Source organism: Ursus maritimus, unplaced genomic scaffold (assembly GCF_017311325.1).
Source record: "Ursus maritimus isolate PB19 unplaced genomic scaffold, ASM1731132v1 scaffold_19, whole genome shotgun sequence".
In the NCBI taxonomy this organism is placed as follows: domain Eukaryota; kingdom Metazoa; phylum Chordata; class Mammalia; order Carnivora; family Ursidae; genus Ursus; species Ursus maritimus.
Genome location: NW_024424341.1, coordinates 24,183,444 through 24,210,673, shown reverse-complemented (window position 1 = coordinate 24,210,673; position 27,230 = coordinate 24,183,444). Strand labels below are relative to the sequence as shown.

General features: G+C 40.4%; 1 protein-coding gene across 2 annotated transcripts; it reads left to right on the top strand.

Moving 5' to 3' along the window:
- The first annotated feature begins 2,835 nt into the window (after positions 1-2,835).
- On the top strand, positions 2,836-27,178 carry TERF2 (telomeric repeat binding factor 2). Of its 2 annotated transcripts, none has more exons than XM_040633521.1 (10): positions 2,836-3,229; positions 3,323-3,418; positions 4,068-4,198; positions 13,815-13,901; positions 14,929-15,075; positions 16,940-17,046; positions 18,551-18,943; positions 23,490-23,575; positions 25,534-25,574; positions 26,014-27,178. In XM_040633521.1, exons 1-10 carry the CDS (start codon positions 2,851-2,853, stop codon positions 26,170-26,172), a joined length of 1,626 nt encoding a protein of 541 aa, XP_040489455.1. In that variant the 5' UTR covers positions 2,836-2,850; the 3' UTR covers positions 26,173-27,178. The 2 variants fall into 2 exon arrangements, with proteins under 2 accessions (XP_040489455.1, XP_008700759.2); XM_008702537.2 differs by having other exon boundaries at positions 25,531-25,574.
- The last annotated feature ends 52 nt before the right edge of the window (positions 27,179-27,230 follow it).

The following is a 27,230-nucleotide window of genomic DNA, read 5'->3' as shown; positions in this document are numbered from 1 at the left end:
TTAAAAAAAAGGAAAAGGAAAAACGAGAATTTTGATAGAAAAGAGGAGGAAAGACTTTTCAGACAGATACTGGATGAGCTCATAGAAAGAGCTTACACTTACTGAGCCATACAACCAGCCAAGCCCTCCATGAAGGGCATTGGAAATAGTAACTCACTTAATTTTCATACAGTCCCCATGAGGCACCTCTGTTATTATGCTTGACAGATCAGAAAACAGAAGTGGAGAGAGATGGTTAAGCAATTTTTAAAAATTTATTTGAGAGACAGAGAGAGAGAGTGCGCACAGTCGAGCAGGGGGAGGAGCAGAGGGAGAGGGACAAGTAGACTTTACAGTGAGCTCAGAGCCCGACGCAGGGCTCAGGGCTCGGCCCCAGGACCGTGAGATCATGACCTGAGCCTAAATCAAGAGTCAGATGCTCAACTGACTGAGCCACCCAGGCGTCCCAATGGTTAAGTAATTTGCTCAAATTTACCAGGCTAACAAGCGGAAGAGTCAGAATGTGAGGCAGGTAATTTGGCTCCTGGTTAAGAGAGGCAGGCTGGGATGGCAAAGCAGCCAAAATCACCAAAGATCTGTCAGACTTAGAGACCTCTTCCTATTCTGGACTGTCCACAACATAAAGATTTTGAAAGACCAGGATCCTATACGGATTCAGGTCTATGTCTTACTAATTCAAGGGTTTAGCATGTGATTTCACCACCTCAGTGATGCTGCCACTTGCCCTCCTGAGTTGTCCTTTAGTAGTCACAAACTGGATCTTTGCTGGTTCTAATCCAGTGGAGAGGCAGAAAAGCCTTTTAAGCTCAACCAATTATTGGACCTCTCAGAGAAGGGGCACCCACTCCCACAACTGGGATTTCTCTATTTGATCCAGGAGCTGAGTGGTGAATTCCAAGAGCATCAAAGACGCCTAAAGGTGATTCACATCCTATGTCCCCACTTCCTTCCTACGCCGACTCCAGGCCCACTCAGTCCTCTGGAAATGCTCCTTGTTCATTCATTCCCTCACCTGTGGAAGATATGGACAATGATGTACCCAATGAAGGAACGGGAATGGACTCTCCAAGGTCTATGTGGCAAACCCATCACAGAAATGGAAAAAAAAAAAAAGGAAGTAAGTAAGGTTCAGGAATGTGTCCAGCAAGCGAGGGCTGAAAGTGGATTTGGAACTGGAGTTGGACAAGAAGAGAACCTGGAGAAAGAAAGAGGGACCACAATTTTTTTTTTAAGTCCTTTTTTTTTTTAAGTCTGTCTACGAGGACAGAAAGGGAGAAAAGAACTCAGGGAAGATATCCTGTGCAGTCAAAAAATTATGTAGTCAGCTGTTCTGCATCTAGAAAATCATGACACAAATACATAAGGCAGCCCTAAGAATGTCCCTATTTCAGTAAATTTAGTTTGCTGGTGGGTATGAAATTAAATTGCAGTAAATATAATTTGCTGGTGGTATGGTTTTTCATGTGTATCAAAAGACTTCCTCACATGCCTAGTCAAGTCCAACCTCAAGAAATATGTCAGGCCCTGGGCTAGGTTCCAGGAGGTAGGGTAGACAAGCAGACAGGGTGTCTGCTTCCCAAAGCAGCTAACTCTAGATAAAGTATTTCAGGAAGGATCAAAACTGAGATGCTAAGGAAGGAGAAACAGGGGGTTTAACCCAGCCCAGAAAGTCAAGAAAGGTTGAAATTCTCTTAAATGAGGCTTGCAGGACAAGAAGGACTTAGGCTAGAATAGACAAGATGAAGGCTCCTGGCCGACTGAGTAGCAGGTGAAAAGGAAATGACAGAAGTTGTGCATACACACATGTGAGCACAAAATGATACTGGCAAATAGGCAACCTCCTCAAGCTTTAAACATCACGATAAGGTGTCTGCAACTTGTTCAAAAGCAAAAGGGAATTGCTAAAGAGTAACAAGTGAAATATTTTTATATGTGTTCTACTGTGTATCCTTTGACTTACTAATCCCACTTTAAGGAAATAATCTAAGGAAATAATTATAAATTTGTGCAACTATACTGTTCAAAGTATGTTTCTAATATTGAGATTGTCTAAAATTAGAAAATTTTAAAATAATGTAAACATATTACAGTAAGGGCTTAAATGAAGAAAATCTTGGCTCACCCATATATTAGAATGCTATATAGCTGTTAAAGATACTGTGGAAAAAATATTTAATGGCATGGAAAGATGTTCGTTACATGTTAAATGAAAAATGATTATATAAAACATATATAGTATAACACCGTTTTTCGTAAATATATATATACATACACACACACAGTAGGTACAAAAGAAATTGGAAGGCTATAAAACTGCAAGTCAATTTATTCTTTCCTGTGGGATTATGGGTGATTTAAACGTTAATCCTTTTGCTTATTTTTTTTCTAACGTGTTACTTTTGTAATTAAAAAATTATATGTCTTCTATGTCTAAAGGTTTCTGGGGTGCCGGTCACAATCTATTTCTTGACCTCGATTGGGTTTACACTGGCCTTTGCTTTAAATTATTTGTTAAAAATTTTTTTGTTTAAAAATGTAAATCTGTTTAATAAACTTTCTTCTATAAAATGCGTGTTATATTTCAAAATTTTGTGTTTAATAAGCTGCACGTATATTTTTTTCAATATCTTATACGTAGTCCCAATATCTTATAGTGTCCCATAATTTCGGAGCAAAGTTGACACTTGACCGCAAACCCGCTTGGTTCACCCGCCTGGACGGCTTGGACTTCAAGCCCCAGCAAGCATTGCGGCCTGCACACCGGGAACTACGGGGTCCGAGACAGGGTTAGGGTTGCACGGTCTTTCCCCTCCCAGAAGCCCGCGGGCGGCTAGGAACACCGTCCGTGTCATGGCCGCGGGAGCCGGGACGGCAAGCCCCGCTTCCGGCCCGGGCGTCGTACGTGACCCGGAGGCGTCACAGTCGAAGAAGCGGCCCGGCCGGGAAGGCGGGGAGGGCGCGCGGCGATCGGACGCGATGGCGGGAGGAGGCGGGAGCAGCGACAGCAGCGGGAGGGCGGCAGGCCGGCGGGCGTCCCGCAGCAGCGGGCGGGCTCGGCGGGGGCGCCAAGAGCCGGGACTGGGGGGCGCCACGGAGCGGGGCGCGGGGGAGGCACGGCTGGAGGAGGCGGTCAACCGCTGGGTGCTCAAGTTCTACTTCCACGAGGCGCTGCGGGCCTTTCGGGGTAGCCGGTACGGGGACTTCAGGCAGATCCGGGACATCATGCAGGGTGAGGGCCAGACCTGGGAAAGGAGGCTGGCTGGGGAAGGGGATCTGTGGGGCGCTGGGGGGATCGCCGAGCCAACGATGTCTTCTTTCCCAGCTTTGCTTGTCAGGCCCTTGGGGAAGGAGCATACCGTGTCCCGGCTGCTGCGGGTTATGCAGTGTCTTTCGCGCATCGAAGAAGGGGAAAATTTAGGTATGGCAATTTCTGTGTTCTTCTCTGGGCTTATTTATGGTTACGTTGTTTTCCAACTTATGTCCGGAACTGAAGGATTCGGGGATAAGGCGCACTACTGTTTCGATCACAGTGGTCTTTTTCCTTCCAGAATGAGTCTGTTCTCTGGGTCTGGTTTTCTCCAGTTAAGATTCTCTTGGCTGTTTTTCTATTTTTTTATTTTCTCCCACCTGTTTCTTGCTTGCCTTAACTTTGCTGCGATTTAATGAGTTGAAGGCCAAATTTTCCCCCCATAGTAGAATGTTTTTCAGAGTATAAGCACTTTTTTTTTCTTTTAATTGAACTTAAGAGCTCTTTAGCAAAACTGTCTGCAGTTTCTGGTCGCTTGTATCTGAGGAGGATGTGTGTGTCCTGAAATTTGAGATGCAAATGCATGTGTTAAAAAAGAAATTTTTACTTGTCTTTGAAATTATTAGAAAATAGTCACTTCAAATTCATTGGTTTAAATTTGAACTCTTAACAGGTTTGTAAGCTTGTAGCCAGTATGTTAGCAAATCAAACGCAAATCTTTCTATATTTACATGTGTCTTTTCTGATAAACATGTATTTTTGGACATGTTTCTGCTCCTTATAAAATAGCTTAAAGCGAAAACTGTGTTCTTTGTCCTAGACTGTTCCTTTGATATGGAGGCTGAGCTCACACCACTGGAATCAGCTATCAATGTGCTGGAGATGATTAAAACGGAATTTACACTGACAGAGGCAGTGGTCGAATCCAGTAGAAAACTGGTCAAGGAGGCTGTAAGGCTCTTTTTATTTTCTTTTTCTTTTGACAAAAATCAGATGTCTTTGAGGATCCAATGCTTATCTTTTCTGTGTGGGGATGGAGAGAGCAAGTGAGCAAACTCAAACATAAGACACACGCAGATGTTACATCTCTTCAAGTGACCCCTTCCCAGGCCAGGCTTGGAAAGTGTTAATGGCAGGTATGCTGCTTTTGTGATTTTGGTTGTATTCTTGTGGCCTTGGCAGGAGAGGCCACAATACACAAGAAATGTGTCGGCATTGAAGACTGACATTTTGGAGGTTATTATACCATCCAGGAGCACTGTTAAAGGGCTAGAAGCAACTGGTCTACGTTTTGGTCATCCTTGTTTGTAATAAACCAAAGAGGATAGCTGGGGCCTTGGGAATTGTGGGATTGACTTTGAAGAGGAACATTCTCTTTGAACAAACAGAATTAAAGATGCTAGAATAATCAGCCAGTTAGAAAAACAGTAATGGTAGAAGATTGGCACAGCTTTTGTTCTTGACAAGGAAAAAACTACTGGAGTGTCTAGGAATTTGGGACTGTGAGTCATGGCTCAGGTAGCTTCAAGTAGTAGAACTTATTTTTATTTAAAACATGACTGGCAATGGGAACCAGCCAGAAAAAGCTTTTTCTTCCTCAGTAATCAAGGCTGGGGGTGTGGAAGCAGATGTAGAGGTGGGTACTGAAGAACAACAGCTCAGCATTGCCTTGGTAGTGGTAAGTAAGGGAACTGGTAAGAAGAGAGCACCCCCTAAAAAGATGGGATCTGACATGGGGGTGGGAAGATAAAACTTTGCTTAGCCAGGAAGACTTTCTGTCCCTTACCTGTGTGCTGGGTACTTAGGTACCCTGTTAAAAAAACAACTAGTGTGGGTGAGGTGCAGATATTTATTCAGTTAAGGATCTTGGGCAAGAACTACTTTTGGTCTTGGAAAGAATGCTCAGATAATCCAAATTCCAAAGAGGAATAATTCCAACAATAAATTTTTAGTGTAGGAAGGTCAGGTTTGTGTTGGAGGGAAAATGCCAGAAAAGACATATGAGCAAAAGAGGAGAAATCCATGCCTACTTTCAGAAGAGCTAAGGATCATTTCAATGGGAAGAAATAGTACCATGGGGCACTTGACTGGCTCAGTTGGTGGAGCATGCAACTCTTGATCTCAGGGTTGTGAGTTCGAGCCCCATGTTGGGTGTAGAAGTTACATAAAAACAGAATCTTGAAAAAACTGGGCAGAGAAGAAATGGTACCATTTCAAAGTAATTCATGTAATTCCTGTTAAGTAGGTAGCTGATTCAGAAGTGCAACTCCTTCAGGACAGAAGAGCTATAGATTTGTCTCTGTCCCCTCTTCTGGAAGAGTCTTGTGGGCTTTCATCTGTATGTTTGTTAATGTATTATTATTTATTATTTAAGTTTATAGGTCTTGTTTGAGGGCTTATGAAAAATCTGTTAGCAAAGTCTAAATTCTTTTAAAATAGTCAACTGTACTCTTATGTTGACTCCCTTCTGCTTTTCCATTTTCCATCATGTACAGATTTCTTATACTTACCGTATTACTGGTATTGCTGTGTACCAAATTACCCCGAAATCTAGCAGCTTAAAACAGTAAATATTGTCTCTCATTTTCCAAGAGTTTGGTTCACCTGAGTGCTTCTGGCTTGAGGTTTCTGATGATATTGTAGTCAAGCTGTCTGCTAGGGTTGCAGTCATGTCAAGACTCAACTGGGGCTGAAGGATCTGTTCCCATGCTCACTGACATGGTTGTTAGCAGGACTCACTTTTCTTGCTGGCTGCTGGTTGGAGTCTTCAGCTCCTTGCCTGTCCACAGGGCTGCTTACAGCATGATAGCTTGCTTCCTCTGGAGTATGTGATCCAGAGAACAAGAGCCCAAGACAAAAGCTGCAGTCTTTTATAACCTAATTTCAGAAGTGTCATTTCTTCTGCCATATGTTGTTGGTCACAGACTGGATTGACTATGGATTAGTGTGTGGAATGGGACTATGAAGGGGGTGGGGATCATTGGGGGCCATCTTAGAGGCTGGCTACCACAATTACCTGGAACTCTTAGTTATTAAATGATGCCATATCACTTGCCTCCTCAATTTTTTTTTTAATTTTTCATTTAGAGTTATAGGATCTGTTAATGGTCATCTTTGGAAATTATCATGGGGTGCCTAGGCTATTGAGGCTTTTTGATGCATTTTAAGCTTTGTAAAGTGTCACAACAGTTCATTTAAATGGTGTAGGGATTTCTGAAGGTCTTTGGGACTCCTTCAGGAATCAAAACTATTTTCTTAACAGTGCCAAAACATTAGTTGACCTTCAGTGCATTGACTTTGCACTAATGGTGCAGAAGCACTGATGGGTAAAATTGCTGGTGCCTTAGCATGATCCAGGAAGTGGTAACTTGTAGTACCAGTCATTGTAGTCTTCATTGCCACATACTTGCAGTTAAAAAATAAATAAAAGCCAGTTTCAATTAAGAGTGTCTTTGATAAAGCAGTAAAATTAATTTTATTAAATCTAGACCCTTGAGCAAACATCTTTTCAGTATTTTGTGACAAAGTAGGAAGTTTGCCTAAAGCATTTCTGCCACATAACATGATGGGTTGTCTTCAGGAAGTCACTTGTGTGATTGCTTGACTTGCATGCTGTTCTAGGTGCTTTTTTAATGGAACACCTTTCTTTACGTGAAAGAACTGACAAATTTTGGTTATTTAGGTGTGGGCATTTGGCAGTCATTTTCTTGCAAAAGAGCAATGGGAACTTGTCACTTCAAAGAAAACAATTGGTAGTATTTGTTGCCAGTGATAAAACTCAAGCTTTCAAGTAAAAATTCAAATTTTAGAAAACCTGTATTGATATACTTGACAGCTTCCCAATACTTAGTCTTTTCTGATAAGATTGATGGTGGTTATTAACAACTGTGATTTAAAAAATATTTTTAATGAATGTGTCAACATTTGGAAGATCTACGTAACTTATTAAATAAATATTTTCCAAACAGCCAGTGCATTATATTACAAAATCATTCATGGGTAAAAGATCCATTTAGAATGCAAGATAGACTAAAAGATTTTAATCTTTTAGATGAAGATGATGAAAAGTTCACTTGGCCACGTTTGGTGTAAAGTCAAAGAAGAATATCCACAATTTTCTGAAAGGAGTATTAAAATACTCCTCCCTTTTCCAACTTCATATCTGTGAGGCTGGATTTTTTTTTTAATATACTTTACCCACAACAACACATCACATCAGTATGAACAGAGAGGCAGATATGAGAATACAATTTTCTTCTATTAAGCCAGCATTACATTTGCAAAAATGTAAAACAAGGCCAGTCTTCTCATTAAACTTTTGTTTAGAAAACATAGTAATTTTTCATAGTTATGTTTTTTATATTAACCTGCAATGAGTTTGTTATTTTTTAATGAATTAATAAATATTTTAAATTTTTCTCCGTTTTATATTTCTGATATGGTGATATGACACACATAAGCAAAAGCTCTTTGGGGTCCTCATTAACATTTAAAGGTATAAAGGAATCCTGAGACTAAAAAGTTTGAGAACTGATTCTGTAAGCTGTTAATTAATATCAAGGGTAAATTGGTTTTTTCTCTTCATAACTGAAAGATTCCTCAGTTAGGTTCCTGTGGAGAACAGCAAAGAGTAACATGTATGACATATTATCGGAAAAGCATTTATTTGTTGCTTTTTGCTGTGCAACATTCTCCCCTACACCTTTGGTAAGGGCATCTTTTCTTTTGGGGCCTTACCCCATTTTGGGGGGGCTGGGTGCATAAAACACAGTCTCTAAGTACCTTAATTCTTGAAATAAAAGGCTTTGTCAGAGCTTTTTAAGCATTCTTCCTTCCCATAACAGCCTGGTTTTTTTCTGAGTTTGCTTCTTTAGCCTTTCTTTCCTTCTGTGAGTTTTGATTTACTCTTTCTATGTGCTTTCTGCTATTTCACCCAAGAGACCTATCTCACCTCTACTGAAAATCTGTGCTTGGAATTTCCATTTTGTTTAAGTTAGCCAGAGACCATTGCTATTGCTTACACCCTAAGAATCTTTTTTTTTTTTTTAAGATTTTATTTATTTGACAGAGAGAGACAGCCAGTGAGAGAGGGAACACAAGCAGGGGGAGTGGGAGAGGAAGAAGCAGGCTCCCAGCAGAGAAGCCTGATGTGGGGCTCGATCCCAGTACGCTGGGATCATGCCCTGAGCCGAAGGCAGACGCTTAACAACTGCGCCACCCAGGCGCCCCACACCCTAAGAATCTTAACAGCTATATAAGAGAAGAAATTATACTTCTTTCTGAAAACTCTCAAGTGAAAAAAAAAAAAAGCAATAGTTCATCTCTCAAAACAAAAACTTTCTAGGAAATTAAAAATAGTTTCAAAAGATAAACTCATAGTATAGACGTTGGAGGCAAACTTTAATTTAGAATTTGAAAGCATTCACATTTCCTTTATTTCACAAATTAAGTATAGTAGGACCTGGTTCTAATTCTGGAAAAGACAGAGTAAGCATACTCTCTTCTGTCCTTAATGCAAGTATAAATCCTAGAGAGAATATGTGGAGCAGCTGTCTGAGGATTCATAAATGTAAATGGTAGTAAGCAGATGGGGAAGAAGACCAGAATTTGAAGATCCACCAAATTGGTGATGATTAGTATACCATTTTTTCCTTCTCTGGTATCATCTAGCCTGGACTTGTAGTCTCCTGAGAAACCTAGAAATACACTCCAGGTGGGAACAGAAAGAACTCCAAGAAAGGCTTCCTCCTGCCTGAGGAGCAAGAAAGGGATCTCCTAAGAGTTAGGGAGGGTGGGAGAAATCCCAGGGTTTCTTTTCTCCCTTCTCTCCTGCCCTGGCACCCAGGCAATACTGCCCTGGTAGCAGCAGTGGCCCAGTGATGACATGATGACAGTGACAGCAGGGCTGACACTAGAACTAAAGGAAGAGGAGAACCCTTTCTCTTTAGCAGTGTAGCTGTGATGCCCCAGAACTTAGAGCAAATTCCATTGCTTTTTTTTTTTTTTTTTTTTTACTGTCTATCCTGCTGCTTAGCCTTGGATGCCAATGCAGTGTGTGGCACAGTAGGAAAGCTAAATCCCAGGAATGCAAGGCTGGTTTGAAATTTGAAAATCAGTGTCCTTTATTCACTCTATTAGTTTAAAGAAGAATGAAATATATCTCTATCAGTTGATGCAGAAAAGGCATTTAACAAAATTCAATATTAGTTTATGATAAAAACACTCAGCAAACTACGAATAGAACTTTCTCAACCTGACAAAAGACATCTACAGAAAACCTACAGCTAACATCATACTTGACAGTAGAGGATAGAACACTTTGTCCTTAAGATCCAAAACGCATCCAAAAGGCAAGGATGTCCATTCTCACCACTTCCATTCCGTGTCATACTGGAAGACCTGGCCAGTGCAGTAAGTCAAGAAAAAGAAAAGGCAAGAGACTAGAGAAGAAGGGGGGAAAATGTCCCTATTTGCAGATGATATGACTGTCCGTATGGAAAATCCCATGCAGTATGCTAAAAAATCTGTAAGTAAGTTTAGCAAGATTGAAGGATATAAAAATCAACACACAGAGTTATTCATATTTCCAGTATATATTAGCAGTAAATGACTTGAAATGAAATCACAAAAACAGTGCCACTTACAATAGCTCCAAAAAAGAAAAAAAAGAAATACTTAGGTATAAGTCTAGCAAAACATGTACAGTATCTATATATGGAAAAACACAGAATGCTGATGAAAGAAATCAAGACCTAATAAATGGAAAGGCACACCATGTTCATGGACTGGAAGGCAACATAGATAAGAGGTCAGTTCTTTTTAGCTGACCTGTAGATTTAATATAATTCCAATGAATCTCAACAGGATTTTTATAGACACAGACTGATTCTAAAATACAAATGGTAAAGCAAAGGAGCTAAAATAACCCAAACTATTTTGTAAAAGAAGAACAAAGTTGAAGTATTCACTACCCAATTTTAAGAATTACTATAAAGATACTCATGACCATAAATAAAGATTAATGGAACAGAAGACAGAGTCCAGAAATAGGCCTTCACAAATATGATACTGATTTTTGACAAAAATGTGAAAGCAATGCAGTGGAAAAGGTATTCAATAGAAAAAGGATGTCTTCAACAAATAATATTCAAACAGTTGGATGTCCATATGCAAAAACTGAACCTTGACCTCATTAAAAACTCACAGAAATTAATTCAAAATGGATCATAATCTAAATGTGAAATGTAAAGCTGTAAAGCTTAGAGAATAAGATGAAAGAAAAACTTTTATGTCCTCGACTTAGGCAAAAAGTTCTTAGTTATGACACTAAAAGCATGATCCATGAGAGGAAATTTTAAGAGGAAATAATGGTAAATTGGACTTAATCAAAATTTAAAACTTTTGTTCAGAAAGACACTGTTAAGAGAATAAAGACAAGCTATAAACTAGGAGAAAATATTTGCAAATCACATATCTGACAAAGGACTTGTGTCCAAAATATATAAAGAACTCTCAAAAGAAAAGTGTTATTTAAAAAATGGGCAAAAGCCTCACCAAAGAGAATATACAAATGGCATGTAAACACATGACAAGATGTTCAACATAATTTAGTTGATAGAGAAATACCAATTAAAACCACAGTGACTACTAGGACATACCTATTAGAATGGCTAAACTATTTTTTTTAAAGATTTTATTTATTTGACAGAGAGAGACAGCCAGCGAGAGAAGGAACACAAGCAGGGGAGTGGGAGAGGAAGAAGCAGGCTCCCAGCAGAGGAGCCCGATGTGGGGCTCAATCCCAAGTCCCAGGATCATGCCCTGAGCCGAAGGCAGACGCTTAACGACTGAGCCACCCAGGTGCCCCTAGAATGGCTAAACTTTAAAAAATGCTGACATTAATGTGTGCTAATGAGGATGTGGAGAAACTGGAACTCTTACACATTGCCAGTGGGAGTGTAAAATTGTAACAGCCACACAGGAAAACAGTTTAGCCATTTTTCTTTGTTTGTTTTTAAGATTTTATTTATTTAGGGGCGCCAGGGTGGCTCAGTTGGTTAAGCGTCTGCCTTCAGCTCAGGTCATGATCCGCGGGTCTTGGGATCGAGCCCCACATCAGGCTTTCTGCACCGTGGGGAGCCTGCCTCTCCTTCTCTGCCTGCTGCTCCGCCTGCTTGTGCTCACTCACTCTCTTTCTCTGTCAAATAAATAAATAATCTTTAAAAAAAAGATTTTATTTGTTTGATAGAGAGTGTGAGTTGGGGAAGTGGCAGGGAGAGGGAAAAACAGGCTCTTGCTGAGCAGAGAGCCCGACTTGGGACTCGATCCCAGGATACTGGGATCATGACCTGAGCCAAAGGCAGCTTAACCAACTGAGCCACCCAGGCGCCCCTAGCCATTTCTTATATAAAGTTAAATATATTTTTTCCATATGACCCAGCAATACCACTTTTGGGTATTTACCTTAGAGAAATGTTATGTTTACCCCAAAACCTGTACATGAATGATTTAACATCTATTCCTTATCACCAAAAATTGCAGACAACCCAAATATCCTTCAGCAGGTTAATGGATAAAAGTAGCACAGTAGCGCTCCCATCCCATCCCACCCATAGTTTCACTCCATGGTTTGAGTACTCATAGTCAATTGTGGTTGGGAAGCAGACGATCCTCCTTCTAACATATATGGTCAGTAGTAGCCTAGGGCTAAGTCTTAATGTCTGTGTCATTCACCTCACTTCACCTCATCACATGGGCATCTTACCATCTCACATCACAAGAAGGGTGAGTACAGTACAATAAGATATTTTGAGAGACCACATTCACATAACTTTTATTACAGTATATTGTTACATTTGTTCTAGTTTCCTGTTAATCTCCTACTGTGCCTAATTTATAAATTAAACTTGATCATAGGTAGGTATGTATAGGAAAGGGGAGTGGGAGGCATTACTATACATTCAAATAATGGAATACTGCTCAGCCATAAGAAAGAAAGAACTATAGATAATGCAACAACATAGATGGATCTCAAAGGCATTTATACAGAAGAAAAGACACGTCTCAGGGTGACGTCTAAAAAATAAGCACTACATGCTGTAGGATTCCATTTATATGACATTCTTGAAGAGATGGATCAGTGGTTGCCAAGGGGTGGGGGTGGAGGAGGGGTGACTACAGAAGGGTAGCACAAAGAGAGGTTTTTGGATTCCGGGTTTTTGTGTCCTCATTGTGGTGCTTGCAAGAGTCAATACATGATTAAAACTCAGGATACTACCCCCCCCCAAAAAAGTCCATTTTACTGTGTGCATGTTAAATAAAATTTAAAAACATAAGATCTAAATTACTTTATACAAAGTAAAACCTTTGAATTCTTCAAGAAAGTGAGTGTAGTCTTAGTACAGTTATTCTGAAAATGATGTAAAAATGAATGTGGTCATCTGACTATAAAATGAAAAGACCTACTTTGTACCCTCCCTGGGCAGCAAGAATTTATGGTTATGCCTGCTATTCAAGAGCATTTGACACCAGTTTCCTTTGCATGCTGAGGACAGAATCACCAGAGATTAATACTGAATTCCCTTTGCTATTCCTCCTTCTCTTTGTTTGTATCTCCTTCAGTTCTTCCCTGAAATGAAGATTGAAAGTATCTATGGACCAGTTTTCCTTCCCTGTTGTATGTGTGTGGTGTTTCTTTTACCTCTCTTTGAGACAGTATTTAGGGTAGCTACTTTATCCTGTTAGAATACTCCAAGTGCTCCCAAGTTTTCCCTGGCTTTTCTAATTTTTTAAAAAATGACACCTATATTTTTAAAATATCACTTACAAGTTTCGATCACTGTCATTTTTCCTCCACATATATTTTCTTGGGGTTTCTTTACTAAAGGACTCTCTTTCTCTGTGGCTGGTGAGACTTCTTCATCCTACCTGGAATTTTGCCCTCCTTGTGTGCTACTGTAGATACGCTGGGTTTGTTCGTCTCAGTAATTCCCTGAACACTTGAACTGGAGTTGCCAGCTGGGGTTTAGAGTAGTGAGAGGCTGTGCTGGTAGTCCTACAGAAATGGCCTCAGGCCTTTCCTGAATGGAACTAGCAGAACTCTGTGGTCAGCAAATGGCTTTTTTTCCCCTCACAGTATATCCTCCCCGCTCTGTCCCCATCATTATATCAAAGCTTTTGCATCCAAAAAGAACAGATCCAGTTGTTCTGGGGACCTGGAATGACTCCTGTCCATTTTGCCTTTCCTTAGGAGGCCCTATTCAAATTGGGTAAATGGTCTGTAATCCAGAGGATCAGATTTTGCTTTATCAGCTATTTTTTTAAAAATCCAGTGTAATGTTGAAAATCAACTACCCTACACAATGAAAGGAGAGTGCTTACAGTTGTTTGTAATGCCTGAGCAGTGATTGTTAGTTTTTAAGTACGGGAATTTGACAATGTGAAAAAGTTCTTGGGTATATAAGACTCACTTTTACCTTTCAGTAGTTTATTTTAGTATCTGATATTCTGATTACACCTGTCATTATTAAAACAGTTAAAAAAAAAGGTTTTTTTTCCCCTTTTGTAGGCTGTCATTATTTGTATCAAAAACAAAGAATTTGAAAAGGCTTCAAAAATTTTGAAAAAACATATGTCCAAGGACCCCACAACTCAGGTAAATTTGATATATTTTTGCTCCCATGACTTAAATCCATCTCATTGCTTTTTGTGGGGAAAAAGGGAAAGGGTTTTTTGTCAGGAATGTTATCTAAATACTTGGCACCTTTAGCATGTTGTCTTTTATTTCTGGGATAGCTTACTGTGAGATTGGCTTTTCAAAATTTAATTTTCATTATACAGATTTACCTAAATTATTTTCTTGCCCATTTCTGTCAGGTTTGTGACAGAACTTTATTTAAGTGATCAGCACCAGGTATCAAACTATCAAGTTCTGTAACACTTCTAACTTTATTTCTGAAAATGCTGATCTGCAGACTTGAGAATCTGCCTTGGTGAGGACTTAATTCCTCTATTTTCTGGTGTCAAAAGCTCTGTTGGTGCCCTGCTCTTTTTTTTTCTTTATAAATCTAAATTTGAGTTCTTGAAAAGATAATACATGTACATAATAAAATTCAAAAGGTAAACAAAAGACCTTAGCTCATCTCTTAAGTCAGCCACCTCATTCCTCTCTTCATAGGCAACCAGTTTTTTTCTTTGATCCTTTCAGACATTCCGTGCATATGTAAGCAAACAAATGTGCATGTGTGTATATAGAGATATACATGTATATCCATTCTTCCTGCTCTTCCCATATGCACATGTGAGCATATTCTACACAGTAATTTGAGCATTTCGTAAATTGCTTTTTTCACTTAACGTTATCTTTAAGATTGTTCTGTATTACCACATAAGGAGCTGCTTCATCCTTTTTTTTCTTAAGTTTAAAAATCTTTATATAAATGTATAAAGGTACTATAGATCCTAAGTTCTTCATCTTTTTTTATAGCTACATAGTAACCCACTATGGCTGATCCATAATTTATCAATCTGTTCTTTGTGATAGGCTCCCCTTCCTATATATGTACCAGTGATTGCCATTGACAGCATTGTGAAAGTTCTGATAGTATTGTCTCAACTCACCATCATTGAATTTTTACTGACATGCTCCTTTCTTATGTCACAAATATTGGTCCTTTGTGTAGAAGCTGAGAAGTGATCTCCTGAACATCATCCGTGAGAAGAACTTGGCTCACCCTGTTATTCAGAACTTTTCCTACGAGACCTTCCAGCAGAAGATGCTGCGCTTCTTGGAGAGTCACCTGGATGACGCAGAGCCCTACCTCCTCACGGTGGGCCTTGGCCTTCTCTTCCCATGACCATGATGTGGCCTTGAGGATGTGCAGGCAATTAGAAAAGGACAGCTCTTTTTAGAAGTGAAAAGAGTAAATGTGTGTAAAAAGACTTTGAATTATAGGCACTGTCTTCCTTAATTAAATGCCTTAAATAAACAGAAGCAGGGATCCTGACAGAGGCAAAATGGAACATACCTGGTTTCCCTCACCTCCCATTTATACCTCCTACATGTGATTAATCTGTGTGGCTAAAGTAGGGGCACACTTACAATTAGTGGTCGTTCCCAAAGGAGATGAAATTTGAGTTCATTTTGGGAGGAAGAGTGGTTTGGTAGACATGGTGTGATGCGGTTGATAACAGGAAGAGGGAATAACTGGAGAAAAAAGGTGGGACTAGAAGTATGATAACGCAAATGAAGCCAAATGAAGACATTCTTTAATTGGGTCAAAGTGATAAGCAGAAAGAATGGTAGCAGTGAGGCTCAGTGGACAGCATGTGGAAGAATTAAAACCCAGTCTGTCTGTCCTAGAGGGTGGGCTGTGATACTGGAAAACTGAGTGAGAAGGCTTGTTGTTGCTTTTTTCTTTTTTTTTTTTAATCACCAACATTTACAGAGTGTTGAGAATATCTTAGTTCGGGGTGGCTGGCTGGCAGAGTCAGTAGAGCATGCAGCTCTTGATCTTGGGGTTGTGAGTTTGAACCCCACATTGGGTATAGAGATTACTTAAAAATAGGATCTTAAGAAAAGAAAAGAAAGAAAGAAAATATCTTAGCTCATAACAGTAGATCTGCCAGGCCTGTATTACGATAGGATCATTGATCGTAGCAGTAAAATTTGGCAGATGTCAAATTATCTGCAAAGCAGATAGTTTGGGATTTTCAGGGTGCAGGTGTCAGGATACTTGAGCCTGGCCTACCGTCCTTTCTTTTGTATTCCAGATAACTGGAAAATAACCTGCCACTGTTTCTGTGAGGGGAGAGACCTCTCAGTTCTTAAGATATCACTTGTTAAAGGCATACATATCTGAAACAGAACGATACTGGACTGATTAGAAATGTATAAAATTTTAGGCAAAGGGAGACAGATGAGTAGTTGGAGTCAGAGCAAGATTGGCCCACTCAGGACTTTATGTGGTATTAGGATTTTCAGAGTTAATAGGCTTTGTGGAAATATAGTTATAAAACATTTTAGACACAAACTAAAAAACACTAATATAAATATTAGTTATCTTAAGTTTGGGGAAAAAAAAGTCTGACTTTTGTGCATGACCCCAAAGGTATATTTGGCATTCAGAAACTAGATTAGGGATGAGACTGGAAGAACAGAAAAGGAAGTACAAAGTAAAATTACGTACTTATTTGTTGTCCAGAAGGTTAAAGAATTCTTGCAGTGTCAGGATGGTTAGCACCACTCAAACTGAATTCTCCTTTAGTATAGAAAACTGTGAGCCATTTTTTGAGGAAGGAAAAAGCAAGATATTTGAAAGAGTTCTTGCAAGTTCTCTCCCTTTCTATGTCCTCCTCTAGTTTATGCCTAGATTGGATTTTTTTTTTTTTAAAAGATTTTATTTATTTGACAGAGAGAGAGACAGCGAGAGCGGAAACACAAGCAGGGGGAGTGAGAGAGGGGGAAGCAGGCTTCCTGCTGAGCAGGGAGCCCGATGCAGCGCTTGATCCCAGGATCCTGGGATCACGACCTGAGCCGAAGGCAGATGCTTAACAACTGAGCCACCCAGGGGCCCCTAGATTAGATTTATAAGTGAACATGTTTGCATGTTGAGTATGTATGTTTGTGGTGAAAGAAGAGAATTAATGAAACTCTGTGACTTCCTCTTCCTGATGACATCCTTCTTTTCCCAGATGGCCAAGAAGGCTTTGAAATCTGAGACTGCTGCCTCAAGTACAGTGAAGGAAGATAAACAGCCAGCACCAGAGCCTGTGCAAAAGCCACTCAGAGAACCTGCAAGGTGAGAGGGATGCCCTTTTGCGATCTTGGGCGAAACACAAGGGTAGTCTGTTGGAAGCATTCTCCTTTGAGTAGAATCAGTTAGTTCCTCCTGGTACTGAAATGTTACTGGGTTACTTGTACAAGGCACTGTGGGAGTTGCAGAGCACACCCCGGGAAAATGAGGATATTGAAGACAGGATGTCATATCCCTGACAGAAGTTCCCAACTGGCTATTTCTCAAAGGTTCTTTCCTTCTCTGTTCTCCTATCCTTGCCTTGCCCATATCTACGCACTACTGTGGATACCTGATCTCTTAATGCATTGTTCAGACTTGGGAATCCGTTTCCCAAAACAAGTTTTTAAAGAGGGGATCACAAGTTTAGATGCCTTTGGGGGCCCAGTAGGAAATGTACAGGAGTGGGTGTAGGATAATACAATTCAGAGCATGTGAGTGTGAACTGAAGAGGGCATGCTTTTCAGCTTTGTGTGATTTTTGCTATGTGGGAATGTCCAAGGATGCCCAAACTTGAGTTCAGATTTTTGTGTGAGACATCTAAGGTGTTTTGTTTTGTTTGTTTTTTTGAGCTTTCCCCGTTTCTGAATGTTGGCAATTAGTCCAACTAAAAAAAACAAAACTTGCATAGCTTAGGCAACAAGTCATATCTGCCAGCTGGGTTTGGTTTGTAGGCTGCCAGTTTGCCCTCTCCTAACAGTTTTTATTTAAAGTATACTAGTTACTCCAAATGATAGATGAATTTACCTTTATTATGAAAAGGCAGTTTCTCACTGATCTAAGACTGTGTGGCACACTTCTAATTCAGAGAATTCTCAAAAGTCCTATTTAGAAGTGTACTGTAGGAGAAAGGGGACAGAATGGAGACCTTTCCTTCTCTCTCAGGAGGGTTGGACTGGACAGCAAGGTGAGATTGCTACATTGTCGGTTGGTTGCCCAGGCCGACTTGTAGCTGTTAGGCACTATACGTAGTGGAAAGCAGTGCTTTAGTTCATGCAGACAAAAGGGGTAAGTGCACCGGCTAAAAAGGTTTCTTGGAGGGGGACTGTCATTGGCCGTAGTCCTTTAAGGTTCTCTCTTACTTGGAGTTTTAAACTCCAGAGTTCAACTTATGTATTTAAAGCCTCTACTTATGCTTATAAATGGAAGTTTTATAAAGTTGTTCTGAGCAATTTCTTTTCTAATTTTTTTAAGATTATATTATTTGAGAGAGAGAGAGAACAGAAGCAGGGGGAGGGGCAGAGGGAGAGGGACATGCAGACTCCCCACCGAACACATAGCCTGATGTGGGGCTCAATCCCAGGACCATGAGATCATGACCCAAGGTGAAGTAAGACACTCAACCTACTGAGCCACCCAGGAGCCCCTCTTTTATTTTTTTAAATGAAGAGTCCTCAACTGGAAGAGTCCTCTGTCTTATTTGAAGCTTCACACTTTGGAGAAGTTGTGGCTATTTGGACGAGCATCGATAATGGTGAGATTGATCTTTGTATATTTGCTTTCTATATAGGCAGTTACGGAGTACTCCAACCACCATTGGAATTATGACCTTGAAAGCAGCTTTCAAGACTCTGTCCAGTGCACAAGATTCTGAGGCAGCCTTCTCAAAACTGGACCAGAAAGATCTGGTACTTCCTAGTCAAGTGTCCCTGCCATCACCAGCCCTCAAAAACAAGAGACCAAGAAAAGATGAAAATGAAAGTTCAGCCCCTACTGAGGGTGAGGGTGGCTCTGAACTGCAGCCCAAGAACAAGCGCATGACAATAAGCAGATTGGTTTTGGAGGAGGACAGCCAGAGTACTGAGCCGAGCGCAGGTCTCGACTCCTCCCAGGAGGTCGTCCCAGCATCACCATCCAAGCCCACCGTTCTCAACCAGCCCCTCCCTGGGGAGAAGAATCCCAAGTATGAAGACCTTCTTTGTAGCAGTTTTGGGGCTGGTTGGTGGGCCTGGTTGGGCCTGGTATTGCTTCCATGAATGAAGTAACTTTCAGCTAAGTTATTCACCACCAAGGCTTGCTCAGACTGCTAGAATGTGACTTGGGAGTGGGGAGCGACAACATAGCCATCCCTGGCAATTCTGAAGCCCCACCCATGGGCTTCCAGGCACTGCTCTAGGCGTGAGTGAGGACGGAAGGGTTTCCCAGCCTCCTACTCATCGCTGCTTTCATTTTTAGCAAACTTCTGAGTGCCTTGACTACTAAATATCAGTCTTCTTTGTTAAAAGAAACTTGTTGGATTTGGGCTACTTTAGACTTTGATCCTTAAAAAAGATTTATGAATATTTATAGTTTTGCACCTTCTAAGAGCAATTAAGACTTGGCACATTGAGTAAATATCTACTAATCTCTCACATTCTGCTAGGTTCTATGGGGCAGTGGTTAGAATGCTTTTATTTTGCTCCCCATCATGACCCCCAACCTGGCTTTCAAGTTCTGCTACCCTTGTGCCCTCTTGTGGATCCTTCCTCCAAGCAAACTGGTTTGCTTGTTCTCTCTGGAACACATTCTGTTTTTGCTACTGTACTTTTCTTGCTTCCTCTCATTCCCCACAGTTGGACTATCATTCCTCCATCATTGCTTGTGAGAATCTCATCCATCCTTCAAAGGGAGGAGATGCTGATATTGACTAAGTACTTTCCATGGGCCAAGCACTTTTCACATATTATTTTACTGAATCTCTAGAATCCTCATTCTGTGAGTGACATATTACCCCCATTTTAGAAGGTTTAGAAAAGTTATTAACTTGCCTGAAGTCACAAACCTGAAAAGTGGCAAAGTTGGGCTTTGGGATTTTTTTTTTTAAAGTAGGCTGCACAACCAGTGTGGAGCCCAGTGAGGGGCCTGAACTCAGATCTTGACTCAAAAGTCCATGGCCTATACACCATGTACACCAAGCTGCCTCTTAAAATTCTGCCTCCTCCATGAATCTCCCCTGGTCACCCTGCTGTAAGTGATCACCTCGCTGGTCTCCTAAGGCCACTGACATCTGTGCCACTGCTCTTTTGTAGTTGTGTGGGGACCTGTGTTCTGACATGCACGTGCTAGGTGCCCAGAGAGACTGTAACATCTAAATGATTAATACTCGGGCACAAATCTGCACTATATGTACCACTGTCTACATCTGGAAATGAGTGAGTCATTGGCCGGGCAAGCAAATGGAGCTCAACACATTTAATTCTCATTTGATATATGATCTCCTTTATTCCTAGCAGTAGTCCTGTAAAGTACAGATATTATTCCCATGAACAGGTGAGGAAACTATGGAGAGTACATGGTTGCAGTGGTTTTATAAATGGGAGGATTCGTGAAGGTTTAGACCTATCCACTTCTCTCGTGTGTGAAGTGCATGAAGTATGATGGGTACTCTAAAGCAGAGGTTGGCAAACTACAGCCCCTGGGCCAAATCTACCTGGTACCTGTTTTTATAAATAAAGTTTTATTGGAACTCAGCCACAAACATCATGTATGTATTGTCTGTGGCTGATTGTGATGCTACACTGAGTTGAGTAATTGGAACAGGGCCGGTAAGGCCTGCAAATGTGAAGATATTATCTGGCCCTTTACAGGAACAGCCTGGCTCTAAAGGAATTGTGTGAGCTACCTGGGAGCTCCAGGAAGAAGAGTTGAGCCTGCTCAGCAAAGTTATGGGGACAGCAAGCCTTGCAGAGGAGCAAATGTTGAGCTGACCTTGAAGGAAGAGTAGGAAGTCATCAAGCATATTGTGGGGTGGGGCTCTAGGCAGCAGAAACCCCTTGTATAAAGTGTTGAGAAAGCCTACCAAGCTCCAGAAAATGTCATGTACTCTGTATGACAGAATATAATGCACAGAGAGGATGAAGGGAGAAATGTCAATAGGTAGATGGGCCAGGTTTTGAGTTCCTATTCTGTCAGGCAGAGGTTCTTAAGCTGGGTTTCGTATCACAGTTACCGGTGGAATGTTTAATAAAATACATAATCCCAGGCTCCTGAGTACTGAATTAGAAGGGGCCAGCGGATGGGTCTGTAATCTGCTTTTCTAACTATGCCCCCAGATAATTCTAATACATCTAATCTGAGGGCCTGATGAGCTACCATTGATGGCTTCTGAACAGGCAGTGAGGCAAAGGACACAAGACGGTGGCTGGAGACTGCTACGGGATGAATAGTTAGGACCTGGAGGAAGCTGGGCTGGTGGAATTGAAGGCAGGATTAGAGTACATCACCTGGAGGGCAGGGTCACAACTACTAGATTTTTATATGTCCTATGGCACTTGGCAAGGACAAGTGCTGATTAGGTATTTATTAACCAAATAATAATTCTTGGTTCTTATATTTTAAAGGGCCGTACCCAAAACTTCTATAAAAGGCCAGCAAAGGGTAAACATTTTAGGCTTTCTGGACCACTTGTGTCTCTGTTGTTTATTTTTTGTTTTTTACAATCCTTTGAAAATGTAAAAACCATTCTTAGCTCAAGGGTTGTACAAAAACCAGCCACAGGCTGTAGTTTGCCTACCCCTCAAGACCAGACCCCTCTAGCCTATTCATTGCTCATCAAGTTCTAACTTTACCAATAGGAGCGCAAGAAGTGACCTGACTTGCCCAGGACCACAAGCCATCAGTGAGATGAGGACCCAGATCTCAGTCTCTTCTACCAGAGAAGTTAGGCAGTACCAAACATTTGTAAACAAAATAAGTACTGAGTTCAAAGGAAGAGCAGGAGGTCACCAAAGTGATCTGTGCAGAACGTCTGCAGGAAGAATGAGCAGATACGCAGGTGGAAATGACAGGCCCGGAAGTTAAAATCAGTTTTATCGCAGCATGGGGATAAGCAGGTAGAAAATTCAAACTGTAATCCTGACTTATTTATAAATGGTAATTAACACAGTTAATATCCTGAAAAGGAAAAACCTCATGCAATCTTTTCACTTGTCTCAAGCAAATCATTCTCAGAAATACTGGGGGATATGAGCCAATTTAAGCATAATGGAAAGTAGATGGTTCACCATTTGTCTCAGCCATGTAAGTAATTTCATAGAAAACTCATGGAATTCAAGAATTTGTTTTTCAAGTCTACTACTTAAATGAACTGCTTTCATTACTCATTTGCAAAATACATAGCCACCTTAAAAATAAATTTCTGTTCATAGTGGGGGAAGGAGACTGAGGTTTGTCTCTACTCTCTTGATTGAGTTTTACAGGTCATTTGATCTATATAAATTCTTCAAAATTTAATTCAGATACATTCCATGTAGTTTTGTAATAGATGTTACAATTCTGAGGTCAGATTTGCACTGTGTTCTATTCCCAGGGCAGGTGTACTATTAATCAGGTAACACGGTTACAGTTGATTAGAAAAGACTGACTACATTTTTCATCTATTCAATAATTCAGGTTTTGGGACTTTTTTTGGTTATACTCAAGTACTTGACATTTCATGTGCACAGGAAGGATTCTTATTTGCTTACTGCTCTAATCTTCAATGTTATAATTTATTTGCAGCTCTTTGATAATTCTGTTATTACTTCAACACATGTTTTTCCAGCTGCTGTTAGGGTATGTGTCACCGTGCTAGGTGTTTGGGGTAGACAGGTGAAGATACAGCCCTTACCTGCAACATTCGTATGATTAGGGGTATGTTATGAAATGGCTGTTTAATAAAGTAGAAGCACAACCACAAGGGCAGAGGAGTGGGGACTTTGTGTTTTGGGGGCCTGGATTTAGGGCAGGCTTCATTGAGAATGAAGGCCTTAAAAAATGGGTAGAATATATTTGGCAGGGAAGGGAATCCTGAGCAGAGGGAACAAGGAAAAGAGCAGAAGGCTTGGCTCTGCTGTTAGTGCTGATGCGGTCGTGGGGACAGGGTTGGAGAGAGGTTTTGGTAGTAACTGGCTGGAGCCAGAGTGGATGATCTTGACTGACCCATACAGGCTTCATTGTTGAGGCAGTGAGAAGTGATCACGGAACAGAGAGGGATGAGGTAATTTTAGACTTATGTTCAGGTGGTTTAGGAAGGGGCTAGGGACAGAGACTCCAGTTAAGAGACTAGTGTAATACTGGTGAAAGGTACCATGTGCTTGGACAAGAGGAATGGAGAGGGAAAAGAGCACAGTCCAGAGAGAGGACTGGGCATGTCTTTGAAAGACTGGGAGCAGTTTGCTCACTCTAGGTTAGAAGAATGCTGACACCTTCAAAATAAGTCAAAACCAACCAAACAAAAAGGAAAACGAGCAGGTTTTGAGGGGGATAGTGATGTATTCACTGCTCAGTTTGAGGGCTGATCCTGCAGCCTGCGGGACGATGACATGGAAATGCCTGGCCAGGTCAGGATTTGGGAGTTGTGTGTAAGTGAATCTCAACTGTGGTCACAGCAGAACAGGGAGGAGTACAGGCCATGAGAGAGCCAAGGACAAAATATGGAATGACCCCAATGATCTGTTTTACATCTTGTCCTCTTGTTGATCTCCCCTCAGAGTACCCAAAGGCAAGTGGAACAGCTCTAATGGGGTTGAAGAAAAAGAGACATGGGTGGAAGAGGATGAACTGTTTCAAGTTCAGGGTAAGCTAGGACATTCTCCTTGGTCCTTGACACTAGCTGAATTATAGATGCATTTTACTATCATATTAATGTTTTAGCAACTGCTTGTCTCCAAACTAGAAAATGTCCAGCAAGTTCCTTATTGTGATTCATGAGGAGTCAGTTTTATGTCCTTTCCCATTGAACAATGGAGACTGTCAAAGCAACACTTTATATTTAAAGAGAGTTCCTGGTTTTGTTTTAATAAATCCTATATTTAATTGCAGCTGATGTTCTTCCTAAAGTCTTTTAATTAAAAAAGGTAGATGTGGTCATTCCCTGCATTTCTTGTTTAAGTAAAAAATCTCTTACCAGTTTTGATATATAATTTTTTTCTAAAGTAAGAAACTTTACTTTTCCATAATTAATACTAAAGTTCATAGCATTTGCAGTAGAATCTCTCCCACCACATACTTTGCATTCTAATGGAAATTATCTTAAGTGCTAAAACATAGTCTTGGAGATTCTAAAGACTTTGGTAACACAGCAACAGTAAACCTCTGCCAGTCCCAAAGGTTTTGTCCTTAAAAAGTACCTTCGTTGGCATAAACGTAGTTGGCAAGATCAAGATCACACAGGAAATGGGGGAAGTAACAGAAAATCAATAAAAGTGGCATAAAATACTTAAAAACAACAGGATATAAAAGTTCTAGAAAACATCCACGTCCAGTGCAGTCCAGATTTGTCAACTTTAAAATCTGCTTCCACTATAGTATGAAATACTTCATAATTTAAAACGAAATAATCTCCCCCTGTAAGTATCCCTTTTCCTGAGCCACCTTCATTGTTTAGGAAGCACTGGTAGGACTGTAGCATCGGCTGACGCAGACACTCAGCAAGTCATGTTTATGCAATTTTGCCTTTTCTTGCAGCTTTTTAACGGCTTTTGTTGTTTTCCACTGGCATGTCTTTTATGCTAGTAGCCCTCTGACCTTTAAAAAATTATCTTGGTGCATTTTTTTGAGGCCTCATGTCTTTCCATATGGTGAGAGGGTGGAGCTTGAGCAGATCTGTGGTCTCTCAGAGTGGGGAGCAATAACTCTCCTGTTCTTTTGTTTAAAGAACTGAACCACATTTTACTTAATTTTACTAAAATGATCAGGGATTTGAAAATTCTGGCATAAAACAGTAAAACTGTGTTATTTCAAAGCAGTGGTTAGCAAGGGGTTACAAAGCAGAAATTACACACACACACACACACACACACACACACACACACACACAAGTATATAATACAGTTGACCCTTAAACAACAGAGCTTTGAAATGCACAGGTCCACTTATACACATTTTTAAAAATACAGTATAATACTGTTAATATATTCTTACGATTTTCTTTTTTTATGATTTACTTAATAGCCTTTTCTCTAGCTCACTTTATTGTGAGAATATAGTTATAATACATTTAATACATGCAAAATATGTGTTAATTGACTGTTTATGTTATTGGTAATGTTTCTGGTGAACAGTAGGCTATTAACTTAAGTTTTTGGGGAGTCAGCATGAATTTTTGACTATATGGGGGGTTGGTGCCCCTAAACCCTGCATTCTTTAAGGATCACCTGTAGATGTGTATATATTAGGGTTTTATATACCACAGTCCCTCAGTAATTTTAGAACATCATGTAGGTTGTACTAAAGAGCCTGAAAATCCATCACTAACCAATATTTAATGAATGTGTATGGGGCGCCTGAGTGGCCCAGTTGTTAACGAATGTATGTTACATATTGGCTCTGTACAGATTCTCATTGGCTAAAATGATTGATATCTTGCAAACAAAGGACAAAAACAAATTACCCTTCAGTGATACCCTTCTTCTCTGAATGTTGGGAAAATTTCAGTTAAGTTTTCCCTTGAGGAACAGTCGATGTCTTTTTCTTGTGGTTTATGCAGAGAAAGGTGAACTCTGAAATGAGTCTACTTTTAATGTTTTCCAGCAGCACCAGATGAAGAGAGTGCAACCAGTGTAACAAAAAAGCAGGTAATTTAAAATTACTTTTTCTGACCGTTTCTGGTAATGTGGGTAGAACAGAGGTAAAATAAACACATCTAGCACAGGCTACCCATGCACCTGTAAAAAGGTCTTTGGCAATTTTCAGATAATCCAAACTAAGTTAAAGTAATAGTTATTTTCTGGAAGAAAAATCTAGGACAGAAACCTGACACATTTTCCTGACCATGAACAACACTGTTTGGAGTTTTGAATGTAGAAGTGATTAGGATGAAATGGCAGGACATTGAAGATTATTAAATGTCTAAATCCACAGTGTTAATTTATCTCTATCATGTTTTAAAAATATAAACCCTTCTTTGGGGTTCAGATTATTGTCCTAGCATTCTTGAGTTTACCTCTTCACTGTATGAAAATGAGAATAAGTGGAGAGACGGGTTGTGATAAGTATTTTGGTCTTCTTTTGCAGAAGTGGACCGTAGAAGAAAGCGAGTGGGTCAAGGCTGGAGTGCAGAAATACGGGGAAGGAAACTGGGCTGCCATTTCCAAAAATTACCCATTTGTTAACCGAACAGCTGTGATGATTAAGGATCGCTGGCGGACCATGAAAAGACTTGGCATGAACTGAAACAGGCTTTCATTTCCAGAGAATTCACAGGAGCATGGTTCCTAATAATAGCCCCTGATAGTCTGTTGTTTCTTTCAGAAGCTGGGCTGGGATGAGAATTTTGGGCATCCTCCTCTGACGTGGGGGAGGTCCCAGTTCTACTTCATCGCTGTTGGAGATCATGAAGCTGAGAAACAAAGCCAAGTCCACCCCATGTCCTTGGCAGAGATGACAGGCACATAGCTTGTACAGTGCCAGAATATCATTAGTATTTCCCTTCTTTAGTGGTTTGCTTGAATTTTAAATCCCTGGTAATCAGTAGAACCTTCTCCTAGGAAATGGTGGAGTCTGTTAGGAACCACTTATGACTCTGACCTGTTAAAACCAGCAACATGAGCATTATTTGGAGTGAACTTGTTCCAGGTAAAGCTTTGGCCTTCTGATGCAAATGCAAAGGAACTTCATCTGTCAGGAACCCAGGCTGATGAGAGACCAGTCTTGGTGGAATCAGAGTCTCTTTTAAAAACTCTTAAGTCAGTTGTAACATCAACATCTAGACCTGACAGCCTTGGCATTTGCTTTTAATATTTGCTGGGCTACGTAGGCAGGTTTAACCTCCACCTCTCCTGTGGTTGAACCAGTGTGTTTTTTTGTAAAACGGTGATTGTAGATAAGCTTAGCCCTTTCCCCCATCCCCTCTGCCCAATTTCCTTCTTTATGCTGGACTTTTAAAGCTTAAAAAATCTTGACTGAATATAAATGCTTAATTCCATTCTTTGTGAAATGGTTGCTTCCGCCTGATTCCCTAATTGTGCTGTGTTAGTGTCTTGCTCTAAAACTCAACATTCCCTTCTCCTTTTGTACTGTGTTGTGCTTGCTGTCTCTCTCGGACATCCTTAAAGACCGTCTTTTTGGCACAAAAAAAAAAAATCAGTAAAGTGTTTTCTGTAATCTTTTTTTAAAATATGAGAACTAATTATTGTCCATAACTTGTAGCATTCTTCATTAAAGTCTTGCTTCTCTCAAATGTTAAGTAGCTATTTAATTCCAGCACAGCATGTATGAGCAGTTGGAGGTAG

Excerpts from the sequence above, each read along its gene's own strand:
- TERF2 (XM_008702537.2), top strand. The coding sequence starts at position 2,851 with ATGGCCGCGGGAGCCGGGACGGCAAGCCCCGCTTCCGGCCCGGGCGTC. Across the intron at positions 3,419-4,067 it reads CGAAGAAGGGGAAAATTTAG|ACTGTTCCTTTGATATGGAG; the intron begins GTATGGCAATTT and ends TCTTTGTCCTAG. Across the intron at positions 17,047-18,550 it reads CCACTCAGAGAACCTGCAAG|GCAGTTACGGAGTACTCCAA; the intron begins GTGAGAGGGATG and ends CTTTCTATATAG.